The sequence below is a fragment of the Anguilla anguilla genome, chromosome 17 (genome assembly GCF_013347855.1).
Source record: "Anguilla anguilla isolate fAngAng1 chromosome 17, fAngAng1.pri, whole genome shotgun sequence".
NCBI classification, from domain to species: domain Eukaryota; kingdom Metazoa; phylum Chordata; class Actinopteri; order Anguilliformes; family Anguillidae; genus Anguilla; species Anguilla anguilla.
In genome coordinates, this window is record NC_049217.1 from 26,996,227 (window position 1) to 27,017,969 (window position 21,743).

General features: G+C 47.5%; 1 protein-coding gene across 2 annotated transcripts; it reads right to left on the minus strand.

Moving 5' to 3' along the window:
• Positions 1-378: 378 nt before the first annotated feature.
• Positions 379-19,946, minus strand: s1pr2 (sphingosine-1-phosphate receptor 2). 2 transcript variants are annotated; one of them, XM_035397605.1, is made up of 2 exons: positions 19,020-19,946; positions 379-1,606 (listed from the first exon to the last, which is right to left on the minus strand). In XM_035397605.1, the coding sequence occupies exon 2, from the start codon at positions 1,498-1,500 to the stop codon at positions 403-405; it is 1,098 nt and encodes a 365-aa protein (XP_035253496.1). In that variant the 5' UTR covers positions 1,501-1,606; positions 19,020-19,946; the 3' UTR covers positions 379-402. The 2 variants fall into 2 exon arrangements, with proteins under 2 accessions (XP_035253496.1, XP_035253497.1); XM_035397606.1 differs by lacking the exon at positions 19,020-19,946 and adding an exon at positions 11,749-12,347.
• Positions 19,947-21,743: the final 1,797 nt, after the last annotated feature.

The following is a 21,743-nucleotide window of genomic DNA, read 5'->3' on the forward strand; positions in this document are numbered from 1 at the left end:
TGAAATCACAGAGGAATGATGATGAATTCACGCAGTGGATGATTGTGAAATCACAGAGGAATGATGATGAATTCACGCAGTGGATCATCGTGAAATCACAGAGGAATGATCATGAATGCACTGGGTGGATGATTGTGAAATCACAGAGGAATGATCATGAATGCACTGGGTGGATGACAGTGAAATCATGAACGGCAAGCGGATGCCGTCGTGCGGGGACCGCAGACTCGCTCAGGATTGGCTGCCGACGCACTCGCCTCGTATCGCGGACACACTCGGCTGTGACTGTGAACACACTCGGCTGTGACTGAACACACTCGGCTGTGACTGAACACACTCGGCTGTGACTGTGAACACACTCCCCCCCCCCCCCCCCCCCCCTCCCCCTCACCCCCCTCCGCCTCAGACGCTGGTACAGTCCTGCATGATGGGCGTGGACTGCTGCTCCTGCTTGTGGGTGCAGTGCTCCATGGAGCTGGTGCTCTTGAGGGGCAGCAGGCAGGGGTGGGCGGTCTGGCCGCAGTGCAGCAGCCCCCAGCAGCAGAGCACGCGCAGGAACTCGCGCCGCATGTCCTTGCTCCGCAGCGTGTAGATGAGCGGGTTGAGCGCCGAGTTGAGCGTGGCCAGGCCGAAGAAGACGTCGGCGTGGGAGAGCACGGGGCAGGACGCCATGTCGCAGGACGTGTCCAGCAGCAGCACGCTGAAGGCCGGCAGCCAGCACACGATGAACACGCCCATCACGATGGTGACCGTCTTCAGCAGGGCGTACGCCGGCGAGCTGGCCGCCTCCTGCTGGCTGTGGCGCACGATCAGGTAGATGCGCACGTAGAGGATGACGATGGACAGCAGGATGGCGCTGAAGATGGTCACCACGAAGAAGATGTAGCGGGTGGAGTAGAGCGGCAGCACGGTGGAGCACTCGTGCAGCGCGTCCATGCAGTTCCAGCCCATGATGGGCAGCCCCCCCAGCACCACCGAGGTGGCCCAGCAGGTGCCGATCAGCAGGAACATGCGGCACGTCTTGTTGGAGCCGTACACCTTCACCTTGGTGATGGCGATGTAGCGCTCGATGGCGATGGCCAGCAGGCTGAAGACGGAGGCGGCCAGGGCGATGAAGGCCGTGCCCTCGCGGATGAACCACTGCACGGGCACCAGCCGGAACGTCCGCGGGCCCGACAGGAAGATGTTGGCGATGTAGGCGGAGCCGGCCAGCAGGTCGGAGAAGGCCAGGTTGCCGATGAAGAAGAACATGGCGGAGTGGAACTTCTTGTTGCGGAAGACGGCGACGAGCACCAGCAGGTTCTCCAGGATGATGATGCCGCAGATGAGCACGAAGAAGACGTTGAGGCCGCTGAGGCCGGCGTCGCTGCGCATGCGCACCTCCAGCTCCTTCTGCGTCAGGTTCTTGGCCAGGCGGTAGTGCACCTGGATCACCGACTGGTTGTAGTACTGCTGGTACTTGGAGTTCCTCATGGCAGGGGCGTGCGCGCACGGGGTCATTCACACGGCTGGCGGAGGGGGGTGGGGCCGGGAGGCCACGCCCATTCCAATATCACACCTCAGCAGCCAATTGGGTCGGTCGGGGGCGTGGTCAGGGGCGGGGTTACTGTCAGGAAACAGAACAGAACAGGAAAAAAAAAAAAAAGAGCGTTACATGATCAGCTAGCAAGCGATTAATACAGATCTGAGGACTGGGCAGGAGACAGAGAATGGAGAACAGGGCATTCCGTTGTGAAATCAAGAGCGCCCTGACGTGACCGTTTAAAAAAGAATCCTCACACAGAGGAAGGATGTTTGGCAAGGTTTCACAACCGAGCTCCGTTTGTTTGAAGTACAAACCTTTCTAAGTGTTTGAACTTACCCAGGTGGGGAAAAACAACAGCTAGGGTGTCATATGAAAGCCACATGCTTGTGCGCTCAGCGACATGCGATCTCACGCACAACAAAACACACATTATCGGTCATATCGCCTTCCAGGATGACCTACGCCCTTCATTCAGAGAAGGTCAGGAAAAAAGGTCCCGTTTCAATTAAATGAGCTGTGCTTTTACAATACAGGTTAAACAGCGATAGAAAAAAGGCTGATTGGTGTCTGTTTGGAGAAGAGGATGCTGGGAGACTGTGGCTGCGGTCTGCAGACTCCTGAAGAACAGTCAGCAGAAACATGCTGATCACAGGAAACGAGGCCCAAAATTAGACTGAGCGTGCAGCCGTCACTTCTCCCAGTGCTGAGCTTGCATTCACCGAGACCTCTGCACTGAGCACACACTGACTTGCGCACTGAACACGCGCTGATCTACGCACTGAACACACTGACCTCTGCACTGAGCACACGCTGACCTGCGCACTGAACACACGCTGATCTACGCACTGAACACACTGACCTGCGCACTGAGCACACACTGACCTGCGCACTGAACACACGCTGATCTACGCACTGAGCACACACTGACCTGCGCACTGAACACGCGCTGATCTACGCACTGAACACACTGACCTCTGCACTGAACGCACACTGACCTGCGCACTGAACACGCGCTGATCTACGCACTGAACACACTGACCTCTGCACTGAACACACACTGACCTGCGCACTGAACACACACTGACCTGCGCACTGAACACACGCTGATCTACGCACTGAACACACTGACCTCTGCACTGAATACACACTGACCTGCGCACTGAACACGCGCTGATCTACACACTGAGCACATGCTAACCTGCACACTGAACACACACTGACCTACACACTGAACATGCGCTGAACCACACACTGAACACACACTGACCTGCGTACTGAACACACACTGAGCACACGCTAACCTGCAGAACGAGCACACACGCTGACCTGCCCACTAAGCACACGCTGAACTGCACACTGAACACACAATGACCTGCGCACTGAACACACAACGACCCGTCACAAACCAAGGAAAAGCAATTCCAAGGGTAACTCTAGCTCTTGAACGCTTGTCCTTTGTCTCCGCTCTATCTGGGCTTGTTCCGCCACTGCCATTGCAGCAGCTAGCTAGCTAGCTAGCAACAAACACCCTGCTGAAATCCCACACCACAGGCTCTACCCACCCCTCCGCACACACAAAGAAAGCCACGCCCAGAAACATCCCAAACACATTTCGGAATAACAGACGCAGGTAAAAGGCGCACAGCGTTTTGGCGAAGCTGCATAAAGACAGAGTATCGGCAGCGCATCACAGATACGCCTCAGCGCGGTTATTTCATAATGTTTTCCAGGTGAAAATCCTGCATAGCGTGCCTTCGTGCCTCTGAGCGCTGGATTTTTGCCCCTCAGGAATGTGGTCCGAATGCATGTCGAACACAGCCTGGGAGCCAGAGCGCGTGTTACTTTAGCGCTCAGGAATATTCGCTGCTCCCCCCCCGCCCCGCCCCAACCCCCGCCCTGCCCCCAAAGTTCAAAATAAACTCATGGTCTATCACTCTCTCACACAGACACGCACACACACACCCACGCACACAGACACGCACGCACACGCACGCACGCACACACATATGAAGACAAACGAACGCGCAAGGCGGTGGAGTGGAGGTATTCGTCCCACTCGCACAAGCAGGCCCCATCTCAGCCTGGCTAGAGACGCTGTTCTCGCCCCGCCACAGAGTCCAGAGATAACGGGGGAATCCGGAACTCCACCGCAGTCTGGAGCAGGCATTCCTCACCATTGTGCTCACCACCGCCCCCCCCTCCCCACACACACACAATGACCTCTACAAACTGCACAAAGAATCCCTCCCCAAACCTGTTCTGTCCTGTGCCAGGACCTGAAACATTCAATCACCCAGTCAATCAATCAATCAATCCGCAACAGATCACAAGCACAGCACTTCACTGTGGAATTTTCCAGGGGGAAAAAACTGCACACACACACACACACACACACACACACACACACAAAAAAAGTCTAGAAAGGAGGTATTTGAGCCAAACGTGGGGAAAACTGGAAACAAGGCGACTCCCCAAAGCCCTGAAAAACAAAATCAATATCCACCATCCTCACCAGGAATGGAACCTTTTGGCCAAGAAAATCAATTTGTGTTTGTTTTCAGTACAAAGTACCATCAGCACAATCAAAAAAAGCTCCACAATAAGCTCCAGTCTATTATTCTGAGCACTGCTTCAGATCCACCACTGCTTCACACTGCCTGTCAAACAACATGACATCCAGTCAGCCATTCGCAGCAGGTTTGAGAGCATCAGTCCCGGCCCTGGAAAACAATGTTAACGGCCCAGTGACCAGTGACCAGCAAGCGCAACATCGATAAAGCACTAAATGTGAAAACCTACGGCAACCTGACACCATAATAAAAAGCATACATTAAAACAGCTAACATCCATATAAAACCATGAAGCATGCTTTTGCAATTCTGAAGCAACTGCAGGAGGAGAGAGGTAATGGAAGTGGGTCAGATGCGAGAAGTAAGTGAAGCCCAAAATAACATGAAGACGGCATTCAACCGATGACACTTCGACGGAAATGTGGGACCACACAACACTTAAGAGCATCTGAGGACACACACGCACACACACACAAAAACACGTAAACACACACACGCATTCAAATTCGCATACACACACACACACCAGCCCAGCTACGCTCCAACACACAGGTGCTACCATACAGGCCTAGCTGTTTTTTCGCACCAGCAATAACCAGCTGACAACTTCCTGCTACAGGAACTAATAACAATGTGTGAAGACTGCTGTCCTTTGGCCTCAGCACCACGACAGAGTGGATGTCACTCTGTCCAACGTCACTTCCATTTTGTCCATAGTTTCCAGGTTACCAGGTTCACCGGCCTCACGTCCGCCAAAGCTATAAGCACGACGCATTTCCTTTGATTGAGAAGGTCAAAACCTACTCTGCCACCAAACCTCGCCCTCTGCAAGTATCCATTAGCTCTTAACACAGCGCATTAAATGTGCGGACGACAAAGAACCAGGAGTTACGCTCCTCAAATCAAATCAAATCAAATCAAATCAAATCAAAATCACTGGAACACTGAATGACCTTGAAGGGGACAAAATAATATCAACACGTTCATGAACATCCACAATGCTCCTCCGGTGTATTTTGCTGCATTCACACCCCATATAAGGTGTTATAACAGTTTTTTGTTTCTTGCCGCAGCACAGCGCAGAAGCTACCGAAGCGCTAGCGCCCGGTCGCTAAGTGTGGTTATAACGCTGACACTGCAGTGGGTGGAAATCGACTTGATGGCTTAGGTGTGTTTCTGCATCACCTTCACACCTTTTTTATTTTAAGTCTAGCCACGAGACTTCATATTTTTTTTAAATTAAAAAAAAAATGTTTTTAGATTTGTTTCTAGATGATTTCTCACTTTTGTACATTCATTTTCTAAAGTAAATTTACGTACACACAAATTGGCACCTGTCTACTCCAGCACTTTAGGGTCAACTCCACTTAGGGGTCTTTTTTTTTGCACTGGCTGGGTTTAGGGTGTGGAATGGGGCGGGGGGGGGGGGGGGGGGGGGGGGGGGGGGGGGGGACATACACCAACACTCAGAATACTTTTCCTGATTATATTGGCTGTGTTTTTCAGGGCAATGTGGTTATAAAACTTTGTCTCCTTGCACTGGAGTGTTCCTGTGAAAAGCAGAGTGTTTGTCTTCAGCAGCAGTTCAGTCAGGGTTGAGTCCTTTGGTGAGAACTGAACGCGGAGGTTCCAAGCGGAACACCAAGGGGCACGAGCACAAGTGCAGTCTGTTGCCTTGGAAACGTCGGCCTGTCACAGTGGAAGTGGATGCTACGTGAAAACCTGCCGGTCTGGTTTTGCCCGCTGACCCATCTCAATCGCCGCCTGCGCTGTGCTGCGTTCCATCCAGTCTGCAGTCATAGCAACTACGATCAGCCAGATCAGCTCACTTCCTGCTCTCCAGCCTGGGCGCACGCACGATGCTCTCCACATCGCTGACATGCTTCTGCACTCACATTTCAAAAACAAAAACAAAGGCTCATTTAAATGCGCACACTTGGGCACTGTTTTGAATTAGGCTACTCAGTTTCCATAGTGACTTCTCAAAAATAAGGCATAGGGCAGCAGTAAGGTTTCTCTCAGTGCCATAGGGCAGCAGTCAGGTTTCTCTCTGTGGCATAGGGCAGCAGTAAGGTTTCTCTCTGTGCCATAGGGCAGCAGTAAGGTTTCTCTCTGTGCCATAGGGCAGCAGTAAGGTCTCTCTCTGTGCCATAGGGCAGCAGTAAGGTCTCTCTCAGTGGCATAGGGCAGCAGTAAGGTTTCTCTCTGTGCCATAGGGCAGCAGTAAGGTTTCTCTCAGTGCCATAGGGCAGCAGTAAGGTTTCTCTCAGTGCCATAGGGCAGCAGTCAGGTTTCTCTCTGTGCCATAGGGCAGCAGTAAGGTTTCTCTCTGTGGCATAGGGCAGCAGTGAGGTTTCTCTCTGTGCCATAGGGCAGCAGTAAGGTTTCTCTCTGTGGCATAGGGCAGCAGTAAGGTTTCTCTCTGTGGCATAGGGCAGCAGTAAGGTTTCTCTCAGTGGCATAGGGCAGCAGTAAGGTTTCTCTCTGTGCCATAGGGCAGCAGTAAGGTTTCTCTCTGTGGCATAGGGCAGCAGTAAGGTTTCTCTCAGTGCCATAGGGCAGCAGTAAGGTTTCTCTCACTGCCATAGGGCAGCAGTAAGGTTTCTCTCAGTGGCATAGGGCAGCAGTAAGGTTTCTCTCTGTGCCATAGGGTAGCAGTAAGGTTTCTCTCACTGCCATAGGGCAGCAGTAAGGTTTCTATCTGTGGCATAGGGCAGCAGTAAGGTTTCTCTCTGTGCCATAGGGTAGCAGTAAGGTTTCTCTCACTGCCATAGGGCAGCAGTAAGGTTTCTATCTGTGGCATAGGGCAGCAGTGAGGTTTCTCTCAGTGGCATAGGGCAGCAGTAAGGTTTCTCTCACTGCCGTAGGGCAGCAGTAAGGTTTCTCTCTGTACCATAGGGCAGCAATGAGGTTTCTTTCTCTCAGTGCTGTACGCTGCAAAGGCCAGTAAGTCAATCTTAGCAAGTATTTTATTCTTATATTTAGACTTAATTTTTTACTACAAAAAGATTACCAATGAGCTGAGACAGTTTGACTCATTTCAAGATTGCTCAGTGGGGTAAAACAATTTCACTCATCAAGAAAACAGGAACTTTGACCAAGAAAATATTTTCAACTTGAGAGAAAAAAATTAGATTTTAAGTCTCATTACAAGACTAAAACCACTTGAAGGTGCAGTATGTAAGTTTGTTGTAAGACCATTTTTATTCATACTTAAGTTTCCTTCACATACTGACAGATACTAATAAATGAAACAAATTATATATATATATATATATATATATATATATTTATATATAAATGTATATAACTACAAGTATTTGTTGTTTATTGTATATAGTATATTGTGTTGCTTTGGCAACAATAGTTTAATTCCCACATATAAAGTCATAATGAAGCCATTTGGATTTGAATTTGAATTTAAATTCTCGTGAGAACGCGTGAGAGACAGGGAGCTGCGTGACGCCAGGAAGAAGCGAGATTGGTATCACAGGAAACGACGGGAGGTGTGAAATCTGCGGCGGCGGCCGAGCAGAGGCAGCTCGGCCCGTTTTCTGCCACGCTGCGAAAGCCGCTCTCTCTCACACCCGACGCGAGAAGCCCAACGGCGTGAAAGGTCAGCGCTCCCCTCCGCGCTCTCTCTCCCTCGCTCGCCTCCGCTCCGGTCCGGACGCCCTCCGCGTTTAAAACGACAACAGCAGCGCCCCGTCCGCCCCCTGAAACCCAACCTGCAAAGCCACGCCCCTTTCACCTGATCTGGGCGCACAATGGCGCCAGGTGTTGCGTTGCCCCGGAAACACCTGATAAGCGCCAATTAGTGGGCGGGGTCACTCCTGTCCTTCTACCCTGTCAGAATGAATCCACCCAGACTCACAGAGCTCTACCTGCCCTCCTGCAACCCCACCTTCCCCCCCCCAATTAGGGGGTGGGGTCACCCCTGTCCTCTATCCTGTCAGAATTAATCCACCCAGACACACAGAGCTCTACCTGCCCCCCTTACAACCCCCCCCCCCCCCCCAATTAGGGGGTTGGGTCACCCCTGTCCTCTATCCTGTCAGAATTAATCCACCCAAACACACAGAGCTCTACCTGCCCCCCCCCCACCCCCCACCCCCCACCCCCCACCAGGGCAGGAAGATTACCTGACCACCCAACCTCCACCCACCAGAGAATCATCTGATTGGCATCAGCTGAACCTGAACAAAAACACCTGTTGTGTCGCCACGGCAGCACAACAACCACAAAGACACAAAACGGCATTTGCTTCTTTCGCTCAGCAGAATCACCGCAAGCGGTTGCTCTCCAACACTGGAGCTCTCCACAGCCGTGAGGCCTGCCCCCAATCGAATGCAACGCACCGTGCAGCTTGAGCCAGCCCACTCTGCACTGAGCACATAGTACACCGTTCTCACATCCGCGCAGGAAGCTAACAAAGCGCCACCTTTAACTAGCAAAGAGAAAAAATAGCATGACAAAAGAGAAAGACTTCCCCTTTAATCAGGAAGGTTTTTATGAGTCAACTGTCATCGCTTATCTGTGACCATTTCACAACCAGAATTGAGCTACAACAACCCGAAAGGTCATGCCAGCCCAGAAGAAATGTATTAGGAGGAAGCCAGTGGCACTCAGAGCTGTGTCTTGACTGCAAACAACCGAAATCCAATCAAATACTATTATTAATAGAAACGCATTAAACCAGCGCTGGCAGACGGAAAAAAAACTACCTTTCAGACATTACCATGGGCTGTTCCTCCGATTCCTGCTCACCAAAAGGAGGAGGCTGAGAGCCGCTGTGTAAGAGTGTGTGAGGGTTTAAGAGACCGATGTGTGCGCTTTGTGTGCAACTCTTGCAGTCACTCGAACTGTGGCAGGCCATGATAAACCACAAAATCAGCACTGTGCACCTCAGGTCCCCTACAAGGAGGCGGAGCCACTCCTCCTGGTTCTGAAGGAAGGGATAAACGTGGGTGGATCTGCCCTACTTCACGGGAAAGAAGGCACTCTCTATTATTCGTGTAACTGACATTATCGCGCAGAGGGGAAGTAAGGCTCGAGTAGACTGCAACATAAGCTATCTCTATCTCAGTCTGTGTTCCTTGTTTAAGGTTCAAATGACAGTTGGTAAGCTGAAACATTTTTAAAAAGTGTAAAAATAGAGCTGAGTCACCCTTTAGAGTCTCCTAAATATCCTTGTGCACCAAAGCAGTGTTCCCCATCAATACACCCTTTGTGTGTGTGTGTGTGTGTGTGTGTGTGTGTACATGCAGAGTTGAGTGGCTCAGTTAGCAAAGGCACTCACCAGGAGAATAGTTTTGGCCCTAGAGTGACTCACTCAGTAAAGGCTCAGTGACTGACCAACTGTCAGTAAAGGCTCAGTGACTGACCAACTGTCAGTAAAGGCTCCATGACTGACTGACTGACTCGGTCAGTAAAAGCTCAGTGACTGACCAACTGTCAATAAAGGCTCCGTGACTGACTGACTCGGTCAGTAAAGGCTCAGTGACTGACCAACTGTCAGTAAAGGCTCAGTGACTGAATGGCTCGGTCAGTAAAGGCTCAGTGACTGACCAACTATCAGTAAAGGCTCAGTGACTGACCAACTGCCAGTAAAGGCTCCGTTTCTGACTGACTCTGCCAGTAAAGGCTCCGTTTCTGACTGACTCTGCCAGTAAAGGCTCAGTGACTGACCAACTGTCAGTAAAGGCTCCATGACTGACTGACTGACTCGGTCAGTAAAAGCTCAGTGACTGACCAACTGTGAGTAAAGGCTCAGTGACTGACTGACTCGGTCAGTAAAGGCACTCACCACTAAAGGCTCTCAAAAAGGGGCGCTTTCACGCAAAGAAACACGTGACATTGTATCCACCAATCCAGTGGCTTCTCTTGCTCACACAGCCAAGGACTATCGGGTATTTTACCAGGTTGACTGCATTGCGCAAATGAAAAATCAAATGGCACTAGAGAATCAGTGAGCGTGTAGCTAATTTATGAGCTTATCTACCCTGAAACCGCACGCAGTGTAGCAAGCGTGTCTTATCAGGCTGGCATCGATGGGTGTTCAGTGATGGCTCGCCCTGCAGGCCAAACCTCTTCACCTCATCAACCAACCGTACAGCCCAGCCTTCCACCCCCGCCCCCCCCCCCCAAAATACCGCCACGCACACGCACACACAAATACACACATACACAATACACACATTTACATAGACAAAGAAACAGACACACACACACACACACACAGAAACAGACAGACAGACACACACACACAAAAATATACACAGAGAGACAGACAGACACACACACACAAATAAACATAGACAAAGAAACAAGACACACATACACACACGATCACGTACAAGCTTGCACACATGCCCACACACGGGCTCACGCACACGCTCACACAAACGCCTACACACACGCTCACGCACACGCACACAAGCTCACACACACACTCACACACACACGCCCACACAAACGCCCACACACGCTCACACACACACGCTCACGCACACGCTCACACACACAAGCTCACGCACACGCTCACACACACAAGCTCACACACACACTCACACAAACGCCCACACAAACGCCCACACACACGCTCACGCACACACGCTCACACACACTCACACACACAAGCTCACACACACGCTCACGCACACGCTCACGCACACGCTCACGCACACGCTCACGCACACGCTCACACACACAAGCTCACACACACGCTCACACAAACGCCCACACAAACGCCCACACACACGCTCACGCACACACACTCACACACACAAGCTCACACACACAAGCTCACACACACAAGCTCACACACACGCCCACACACACGCTCACGCACACGCTCACACACACAAGCTCACACACACACTCACACAAACGCCCACACAAACGCCCACACACACGCTCACGCACACACGCTCACACACACAAGCTCACACACACGCTCACGCACACAAGCTCACACACACACTCACACACACGCTCACGCACACAAGCTCACACACACACTCACACAAACGCCCACACACACGCTCACGCACACGCTCACACACACACTCACACACACGCTCACACACACGCTCACGCACACGCTCACACACACACGCTCACACACACACACTCACACAAACGCCCACACAAACGCCCACACACACGCTCACGCACACACGCTCACGCACACACGCTCGCACACACACTAAAACACACTTCTCGGAGAGGTGCCCAAACGGGCGGATTTGCAGACGAAACGCGAGCAGAAAGGACAGCAGCACAGAAGCAGAGCCTCAAATCCCCCAGCTAATACAGACGCAGACCCACCGCTTGCTTACTCTACAAACACAAAGCCCTGAGTAACTCTATTGTGTAAATAAGAAGTTTTGGGTCAGATAAAACGGGCTCCAACATTTTCTCGAACGCACCGTCAACTGGTCTTCTTTCCCACTCCCCAGTTATTAATAAAAACTACGTCCTATCTTTTTATATTATTATTACCTTGTTTTATCTTGTATATTTGAGCTCCGCTCAGGCAGTGCGCCTGAATTTCGTTGTACGCACCAGTACAATGACAATAAAGAAATTCAAATTCTTCTTCTCTTCTATTTGGACATTTGTAGTCACACGCAATCAAGATAACCAACTTACAGCTTCAGGCAGTCGACCAATTGGCTCACAGTGGCAGGTGCTTAGTCCAGGTTGCAAAGACATAGCTTTCCAAGAAAAAAAAAAAGTTTGATTTCATCCTTTTAAAAATCATCAACAGTACAATATAACTGTAACATATTTTTTTTTTTCTTGATCTTACAATGACATAAAGTACCGCTGTACATCCAGTGGTAGTCGTTATTTCTGCAAACGAATCATTCAACAAATTATTTCTTAGGCAATATGATAGCATGCATCATCATGACTAAACAGCATATCTGAATCTGAGGGAGAGGGAAAGAGGAGAGAGAGAGAGAGCGAGGGGGAGAGAGAGAGAGAGAGAGAGAGAGAGAATGTCTGTGTCACACATCTGACGCACAAACTCTGAAAAGCAGTCTACCACAAAGACATACAGGAAACATTTCAGGCAAAAGCTTAAAACTCACATGCACACATGCACATGTACATACATGCACACACATGCATGCACACACACACACACACACACACACACACACAGGGAGTGGAGTAAGATATCAGTTCCACTTCTACAAGCAAACAACATAAAACACACACATGTACACACACACATACACACACACACACACACACACACGTACACACATGTACACACACACACACACACAGAAACATCCATTCCTGTCCTAACACAGACTGGGACCTATACTGTGCAGGCTTCAGGACACAAGCCTGTCACAGTCTAGCCGAAACTTGTGCACTCTGTTACATGTATTAGTTAACAGACACATATTAAAAAATTACACAATGTGGTTTAGTAATAAACAGCTATTACCACATTTATGCAAGCTAGTAAATATTAATGAGGAAAATTAATAATTTTTACCCCTTTACAATACCCGGGGGGGGGGGGGGGGGGGGGGGCATTACATAATTAGTCAGCTAGCTAACAATACATCGCCTGTAACCCAACAACAAATCCATGCATACTCAACTAGAAATGATATTATGCAATACTCCAAGCCAATTTGTTTCAATTCCGTTTGCATTATTTGCATATTACTGTCACTGTTAGCTTTGTCGCCACGAACCTATGAAAAACCTTTTGGCAACACTCCTCGGAGACTGGTGCAGCTAATTCAATGCTCGCGCTTCTGAGGGAAACAAAGGCCGGTGCTGGTGGATAAATGACTTGTGCTTGGACCCTCGCATTGCTGCTTGCAGCTACTGTACACATTCATACGCAATTACTCAATACAAGTGAGTTTTTAGAGCCTTTTAGTGAAAATACCAGATTGCTAACCGTGTCCAAAACAGTTCCTGTCCGTCACCTCTGCTGACAAAGAGCTTATAATGATGCAGTATGCAGGGCTGTACGAAGCTGCTTGAACAGGCTATAAAAAAAGAGTAGGCCTTGTACTGGTAACTTGGGAAGTACGTAAAAGTTTCTTGCTCAATGATTTCTAAAGCCATCCAATGTTTTGTAACACAGCCACATTCATTCGCAAGCGCGTGCGTGCACACACACACACACACACAAACACACACACACACATACAAATAAAAGAGACAAACACACACTGTCACTCACTCTCTCTCTCTCACACACACACTCACAGAGACATGCAGTCTCACCATCTCTCTCACACACGCACACACACGCATGCACGCAGTCACACTCATCAACACAGATCTTCTCAGAGATGTGCAAAGGGGTGGATTTGTCAAAAAAAAGAAAATAATAATTTAAAATAGAATTTAAATCGCCTATTGCTCAGTCGCTGACCACATAAACACACAGCCTGCAAGCGAGCAGCAGTACCACTTCCTGTATGACAGACTAGTGTTCTGGAAATGTTCAACTTTAACATTAATGAGGCTTTCAGACTAAAGCTGCAAGAGGGCAAAGAGACAGCTTTACCTGCAGTATTAAGCGGCTTCTCTTACACTGTCAATACATTTCCATAGTAAAGTACTTTACTGGCATGACACCGCACAGGTGAAAATCTACAGTAGCAAGACAAAAAATACGTATCATTCAGATTATTTTTATTTATTTATTTTTTAATAAGTGGACTCTTATTAGAGGTGGAGGGCATTCGAAAAAAAAGTATGAAACGAGCTCATTTGTCTCAGGACACTTGTATTGACAGAAAGAATCAACCCAAAGCAAACACCATCTCTAATTCTGCCCCAGAAGCAGCTCAAGGGTTCAGAATGTAAGTTTCCTTAAAACACTTTTGTTATATTTGGTATAACTTCCTTCCATAATTTCGACAGACATCAATAAATGATAAGGCTCCAAAAAACAAAAAACGCGGCCCCTGACTGCCCCAGGATTAGCCACTCAACGTCACCGCGCATGAATCTTAACAACCAATCAGGACAGCTCTCAGCAAGCAGGCCAATAAGGACAGCTCTCAGCCTGTCAATCATGTTGCCAGTTCACAATGCTGTCAGAGCAGGCTACACAGCTAAAAGCTGAGCAAAGGTACCGCAGTGCAGTAAGTTTGGTTTCTCCAAACTTACTGCACCTTCAAGGCAAACGTTGTCCCCAAGTTCGACCATGTCAGAGTGGACAGAAGAGGTATTAGTCATAGACACCATCACCTATGTAAATATAGAGAAACATAGCACTCTGCGACATTCACATGCACATTACCACAAATGTATTATATACAGTGAGAGCTATAATGTTTGAGACAAAGACATATATATATATATTTTTTTTTTTTGGCTCTGTACGCCACGATTTTAGATTTGTAATCAAAGAATTCACATATGGTTACAGTGCACATTGTCAGCTTTTATTTAAGGGCATTTTTATACATTTTGGTTTCGCAATGTAGAAATTACAGCACTTTTTATCATCAGTCCCCCCCATTTCAGGGCATCATAATGTTTGGGGCAAATGATGTCACAGACCCACCCACCGTATATATGTGTATATATGTACACGTGCATGTTTTGATGGAGGGGGTCACACAGTAGCTCAAACTGTAGAGGCTTGTTGGATACACCCAGACAATCAGGTTGGATAACAGTAGAGGAACAAAAGCACGCCCTTTCACACCATTCTAACACGACTGGTGTGAACAGACAGTCATCACCGCAACCTGAGCACCAGTTATCAGCCACACGGCATCACGTCATGACCGCACTGATCAAACACATCCTCTGTACCTGACCATTGCGATTAGCCACACATTACCGCAACATGACCGCACTGATTAAACACATCCTCTCTACACGACCATTGCGATTAGCCACACATTACCGTAACATGACCGCACTGATTAAACACATCCTCTCTACCTGACCATTGCGATTAGCCACACATTACCGCAACATGACCGCACTGATTAAACACATCCTCTCTACATGACCATTGCGATTAGCAACACATTACCGCAACATGACCGCACTGATTAAACACATCCTCTCTACACGACCATTGCGATTAGCCACACATTACCGCAACATGACCGCACTGATTAAACACATCCTCTCTACCTGACCATTGCGATTAGCAACACATTACCGTAACATGACCGCACTGATTAAACACATCCTCTCTACCTGACCATTGCGATTAGCCACACATTACCGCAACATGACCGCACTGATTAAACACATCCTCTCTACCTGACCATTGCGATTAGCAACACATTACCGCAACATGACCGCACTGATTAAACACATCCTCTGTACACGACCATTGCGAATAGCCACACATTACCGCAACATGACCGCACTGATTAAACACATCCTCTCTACATGACCATTGCGATTAGCCACACATTACCGCAACATGACCGCACTGATTAAACACATCCTCTCTACACGACCATTGCGATTAGCAACACATTACCGCAACATGACCGCACTGATTAAACACATCCTCTCTACACGACCATTGCGATTAGACACACATTACCGTAACATGACCGCAGTGACTGGCAGAAGAAAACTCTTCCTGTCTTTTCACACGAATCTGTCCAGCAACCCAGACAGACCAGGGCGAGTGCGCATGTTTACGCGCATGCATGCGTTCGGGCCTGTTCCACAGTTACAGCGAACAGATTGCATCACTGCCGTGCTGAACAGTGAGCGGGTAAAGCATTAGGGACATCTAACAAAAACTGGTTTTAAATCTGGGGCATCCCAGGCATTTTGTTTAAAGTCACGAGGGACAGAGCTCTGCGCTCTCTCGGCATAAATATTTACAACACACATCAATAAAAATACATTATAAAAAAAGCACAGGATCAACAACGTCTGGTTAGATGAGAACTGTGCGCGTGTGTGCGAAATATACAATAGAGCTCTTCCCAGATCTTGGCGATCAGACTGAAGCTGTGTTGTGACTTGCACCGAAGCTCGGGGTTTATTCCAGAAGGCAGTTCAGGTTGCCATGGTTGCCACGCCCAGATTAAGTGTTTTTCAGAAGAGAGAGAGAGCTTTTCTGCCAGGTCTGCATGTACAATCCTGATGGCCCTTAGCACCACAGGCTATCTGCAGCAACATTGCCAAAACACCTTCTCAAGTGCAGACAGCGCAGAACCGAGGCAGCGATCACAGCGCACTGCACGGCTGGGAGTGGACTCGAGTTTGACTGCCGGTCAGGTCTGATAGGTCTGATTGTGATAAAGTGCTCTGTTTGTAAGCACACCCTGTCTTCACAGGGTCAACCGTCCATCCGCCATAACCACGGTGCGAAGCAGCTTCTGTGCACGCGCGCCGCTGGACAAAACAAGCAGGCTAGCCGGAGGCAAGGTCATTACCCACAATCCCGCTCTCTTATACTGACAGGGCCATTACACACAATCGGTCTCTGTGAGAAAGGGATAAATTCCTCTTTTTCTCTCTCCATGCAGACAGAGTGATTACCCACAATTCCTCTGTACGCTGAAGCGTGGTGGGTGCCATGTTTAAGGTCTTTGGTCTTGCAGGAGGGGACAGAACTCACAATGGTCTGGGGTCGGTGCAGATGCAGTGAATGTTTTTCGTGTCCTCACATGCACTCACGAGGACAACGTGACAGCACAGAAAAAAAAACAGACCTTTACAGATCCAATACTACTACTACGGCCACAGGGCCTCCAGGCTTTAATCGGCCTTCCCTTACTTTGGTTCTGTATATGGGGCAGGTGACGCACGGGATTTCCGCCTTGCTTGCTTCTCCTTTCACTGCCGGTGAGTGTGTCCCCATCCCCACACAGGACCATGGCCGGGGCCAACCCCCCTTTCCTGGAGTCCAGTTCCCACAGAGAACTGGCGTTTATTTATTTACACATTCCTTTATTCGACTGGGCTTCTCACGCCACTTCAGTACACATCTTGTTCCAGTGTCCAGTTACACCGCTGACCACCACGCACGACGCTGAGGCATTGTGGGAAATGTCACAGCCAAGGAGACATGGTGGTTGTGGGACATGTAGTTCCTGACTAGTGTGTTGTGGGAAATGTAGTGTCGGACTGGTGCAGTGTGGAAACTGTGGCAACTGGCTGGAGCATGGTGCAAACCGTGGGGTCTGGCTGGTGAATTCCGGGAAATGCCGTCTATGGCTGATATAATAAAATTCTCGAGAAGTTGTGAAAATGATATTTTCAGTTCCACAAATACAAGTTTTAAAAGCAGTGGAGCCAGTTAGTGGGAAACACACAACACACACACACACACACACACACACACACAGAAATGTCATTTCTTACTTTCAGTATCCTCACAACTGCGTGTGAGCGCAAGTGTGTGTGTGTCCATTCAGACAAAGCAGGCAGGATTTCTTTCACAAAGGGGTCTCACTGGGCACCCTACTGCTCCACCCTTCCACACCACCCAACAACAGGATATTCATTCAGCACTTGCCTGCTACACTCCACTCTGTCCTGGGATGGTGCAGATCTGCAGAGAAGCGTGCCATTCTCAACACTGTGCTGTCCATAGCTGCCTTGTTTTAACTGATGCACAGAGCCTTGTTTCATTAGTGCCCAGCTGGTCGAATTCAGACCACTTACAGAAGCATTACAGACCAGGAGGAAAGGCATAAATGACTACCACACAGGGACGCACGTGCGCGCACTAACTGTCTTTTTCACACCCATTGCCTTGTCTTCATTGTTTCTCTTTCATACACGCACACTGTCCGTCTCTCTCAGTGACACCATCGTTCTGCTGCGCCCCCCCCAATCACATGCACTTTTCCACAAACACACCCACCCATTCTTAATCAAGTTCCCCACTACATCACTGCCGTTTTGTCGACCGTGATGTAGGAACACGAGGTTTTTGAATTATGGCACTTGTCAAATTTGAATACAGATTCAAGGCAGGGTGTTGTAGTACCAGGGTGGGCCTGACCCTCGCGGCTTATCTGTCCACTTTCCATGATTTCAGTAGCTGCTAACCGTAGTTTCCAATAGCATCGGCTTTGAGACTTGCTTACGCGCTTTGTCTCCGCGCGCTGCTGGAGAACACGAACGCCTACAGCACGGATATACACTCCGTCTAATGGTATAATGGAGGCTTTGTCTTTCATTAATACATTCTTTAAGCACAAAGCGACCACCACAGCGGTGCATGAGAACATCTCCTCAACATCCGAAAACCCAAAACAGCGGGATCCGTATTAAGCCAGCTACACCACCGAGAGGGACACGCTGTGAGGCTGCCAGGGGCCCCCTTATGTCCCCAATGACAATTCCCAGCCACAATACACAATGATCCGCCACCCGCACCCGCCTGTTAATGTTTAACATTCCACGTTAGCAATTATCTTCGGTTCTTTCTTACGCTTAAAACACACGTTGTTTATCGCAGAGCTGTGATATTGTTTAGTAACGAGGTATGATGCGTTGACCCAGAAACAAAAGCGAACCCAGCAGTCCACTCCCAACTTTCAAATATTCAGTTCAACGTTCAGCCGATCATTGTATTTCGTTGATGTACGCTTAGTACGAGTGTGTTAGTGTAGATATTCCACACGATCCTGGTTTGCTGATAAGTTTTGTAGCTAGCATTGAAATAATGAACAAGACTGGCCCCATTAAGACAACCTTTCCATTGTGACAATGATGATCCACAGCGATACGTTGTTTTGTTTGGGAAAATATTTTCAAGGTGGCGAAATAAGCACGAGATATACTATACATTTTAAGGGGAAAATGCCACGTTCATACAGTCGGTTAATCTAGTAATAACTAATCAATACACAAAAGTAAAAACACGTTATCCTTTGACTGCTTGCTGGCTGACGCTCGTATCCGCTTGATAACACTTCTTTAGGACTTACCCCATGTGCGTTGTGAAACAGCAAAGACAGTCCCGTCCCGTGAGTGACTGACATCAATTATCAGATTTTCAAAGAGCTAGCCAGAGTTAGCTAGCTATGATGACTTATTCTTCTGTGTATTTGAAGTTCACTTAGATGGCAAGCCAGTATGTAGGATACGGTCTTTCAGGTATCCAAATGACGTTAACATTACTCAGAACTTCGGCGGAATTTCTTGTTCAACCATCGGTAGATCCACAGAACACGCTGGTCACTCGTCTCCAACTGATCTTCGAAGGGCTTTCGATGTTGTCGATTAGAACACACAGGACAACGTAAGCTTTAAAAATGCGATTCTCTTGCTCCGACTCCCAAGACAAACTACTTTCTGTCGAACTCACTGAGCACAACAGCTACACGGACGTCAGCAGCACGGCGCATGCACCGTACGCAGACATACATAGGTAGTCCACACATACACACCTAAGATACACACACACACAAACACACACAGATACACGGACTCAGGAGTAGACACAAAAGATATCGGGCGTTGATCAGTCGTGTTTTTTAAAAAAGGCTACCATTTCTCTATTTTCTGTTAGAAAAATGAAAATACATCGGAGTTAAAATGCTATTTTTAAGTAGGTCTTTATATGTCTTTCAACCGGCGCCAAATGAGATCCAGATGTGTTTGTCATTTATTTAAATTCCATTTCTTCGTCCCCTTTTTAGAACTTGCGTCCATCGCTTCGAAGTCCCAAACTTTCCCGTAAAGCCCCGAGGCTCTGACTCCGCGCCTCTGGCGATTCTCCTTTCTTTAAAAGTTCTGCTTGCCATACAATAGGCTAATTTCTACATCGCTGTCTTGAAATCCAGTGTGTAAACTACGCTGGCAGTGGCGGAGCTACCCGCGACATCGAAAGTCGTTAGCGGAATCACTGGCGACGGTTTTTTATGGCGGTTGTATTGCAGTTTAACCACAATGGAGAACTGAATTTAGCACCATATCGTGAGTATTATCTGAAGAAAAACACGTTTTCAACGTACAAAAATTCCAAGTTTTCCCACACATACAAAGCACTCTTATTCAAATTTATCAAATCTAAGCCTGTCATTAAAAGTAGTGATATCAATATTAGGCCAAGTTACAAGAAACAATATTGGATATCTTAGCTCACACAAATTAAACTAGCTGTAGGCTATTCCAAAGCAATGCTACCCAGTATTTCCTAAATTATTTCAAATAACATGACCCTGTGTTTTTTCATCTTAGCATCTTAAGAGAATGTGGTCATTCAAAGTGTATGCGTCCGATGAAAACATCAAATGGCGATCATTTAGGGTGGAATTAATGAACAATTCAGCTGTGTTACACCTATATTGTTCACAAATTGTGTACACAAATAAGATTTTGTATTTAACATTGTTGAATAAATTATACTATTGTACTTATTTGGGGAAACTATTTGACCGACAAACATAGTACATAACGAGAACAGGCCATTCAGCTCAATATTTCTATTTTTTTATTTATCTGTATTTATTTATTATTTATTGAACTGACATATTCAGCCCAAGTATTTTTTTTTTCTTGTAAGCCATTATGAGAGCCATTGTGCATTGATTACAGATACGAAATAAAAAGCAACTACATTGTTTTCCAAACAGATATTTATTATTATATTTTATTATTATATATTGTTTAACTTTGACTTCAATAGGTTTTGAATCTTGAACAGCCTTATTACCAAAACTATATGCTATATTACTTATTATATATAGTCCATTTAATGAACAAAAATAAAAACTTGTCCTCAGTATTCCTCTTTCGCAAGTTATATTTACCACAATTATTAATTGTGTGAAATAACAATTTCTTCCTCACCACAAAAATCACGTCTACCTGATTAACACTTCTTTATAATAAACAGGCTACTATTTAGTCCAGTGTGACCAAGTCTTATTCTCAAAATAACATTATCCTCTTTCCTGTTTTCCCCATCCACCCCTTATATTCCCAACCAGTGGATTAATGGAAAATAAATGGCGACTTTTACTTCCTGTATTTCATTCCATGTCACCTTTTTAGTACGACTTTTTATTAACCATTTAGCCTCTGATTTACTAATCATTTTAATCTATTTCTCGTGACTTCGATGCCTGTTTTGCACAAGTATCTGCTATCTCATTGTCAATTACTGTTTTGTCGCTACGGGATTTCTTTTTTCATAAAAAGACATACCCTAGCTGCGATAGATTGGCGGCCTGTCCAGGGCGTATTCCTGCCTCTCGCCCAATGCGTGCTGGGATAGGCTCCAGCACCCTCCGCGACCCTGCTTAGGATAAGCGGGTATAGATAATGGATGGATGGATCGACATAGCCTAGTTTATCTAGTCGTCAGTATAAAAAAACGGTGGTTAGCTTGCTAGTTCCCTCTCATTTCCAGAACATTGCAAATGAAGTGGCTCCAGAGTTGCACACACACTTCTATATATGTATCCATTTTGTGTGTGTATTCGATGTTTTTACTGGCTGATGTAACCAAATGTCCAATGTGGTGACATATTCTTTGGGCCTGGAGTATTTGTGATGATGTAAATGGCAAAAAAAAAAAAAGAAGAAGAAGAAGAAGGAAAAAACGTGAAATCCCGTAAGTTCGGGGTTTTACTGTGTGGAGATGTGACCTGCTCAAGTTCAAGCAAATACCTCTAAAGTCATTGGACAGGGCTTCATCCTCCAGC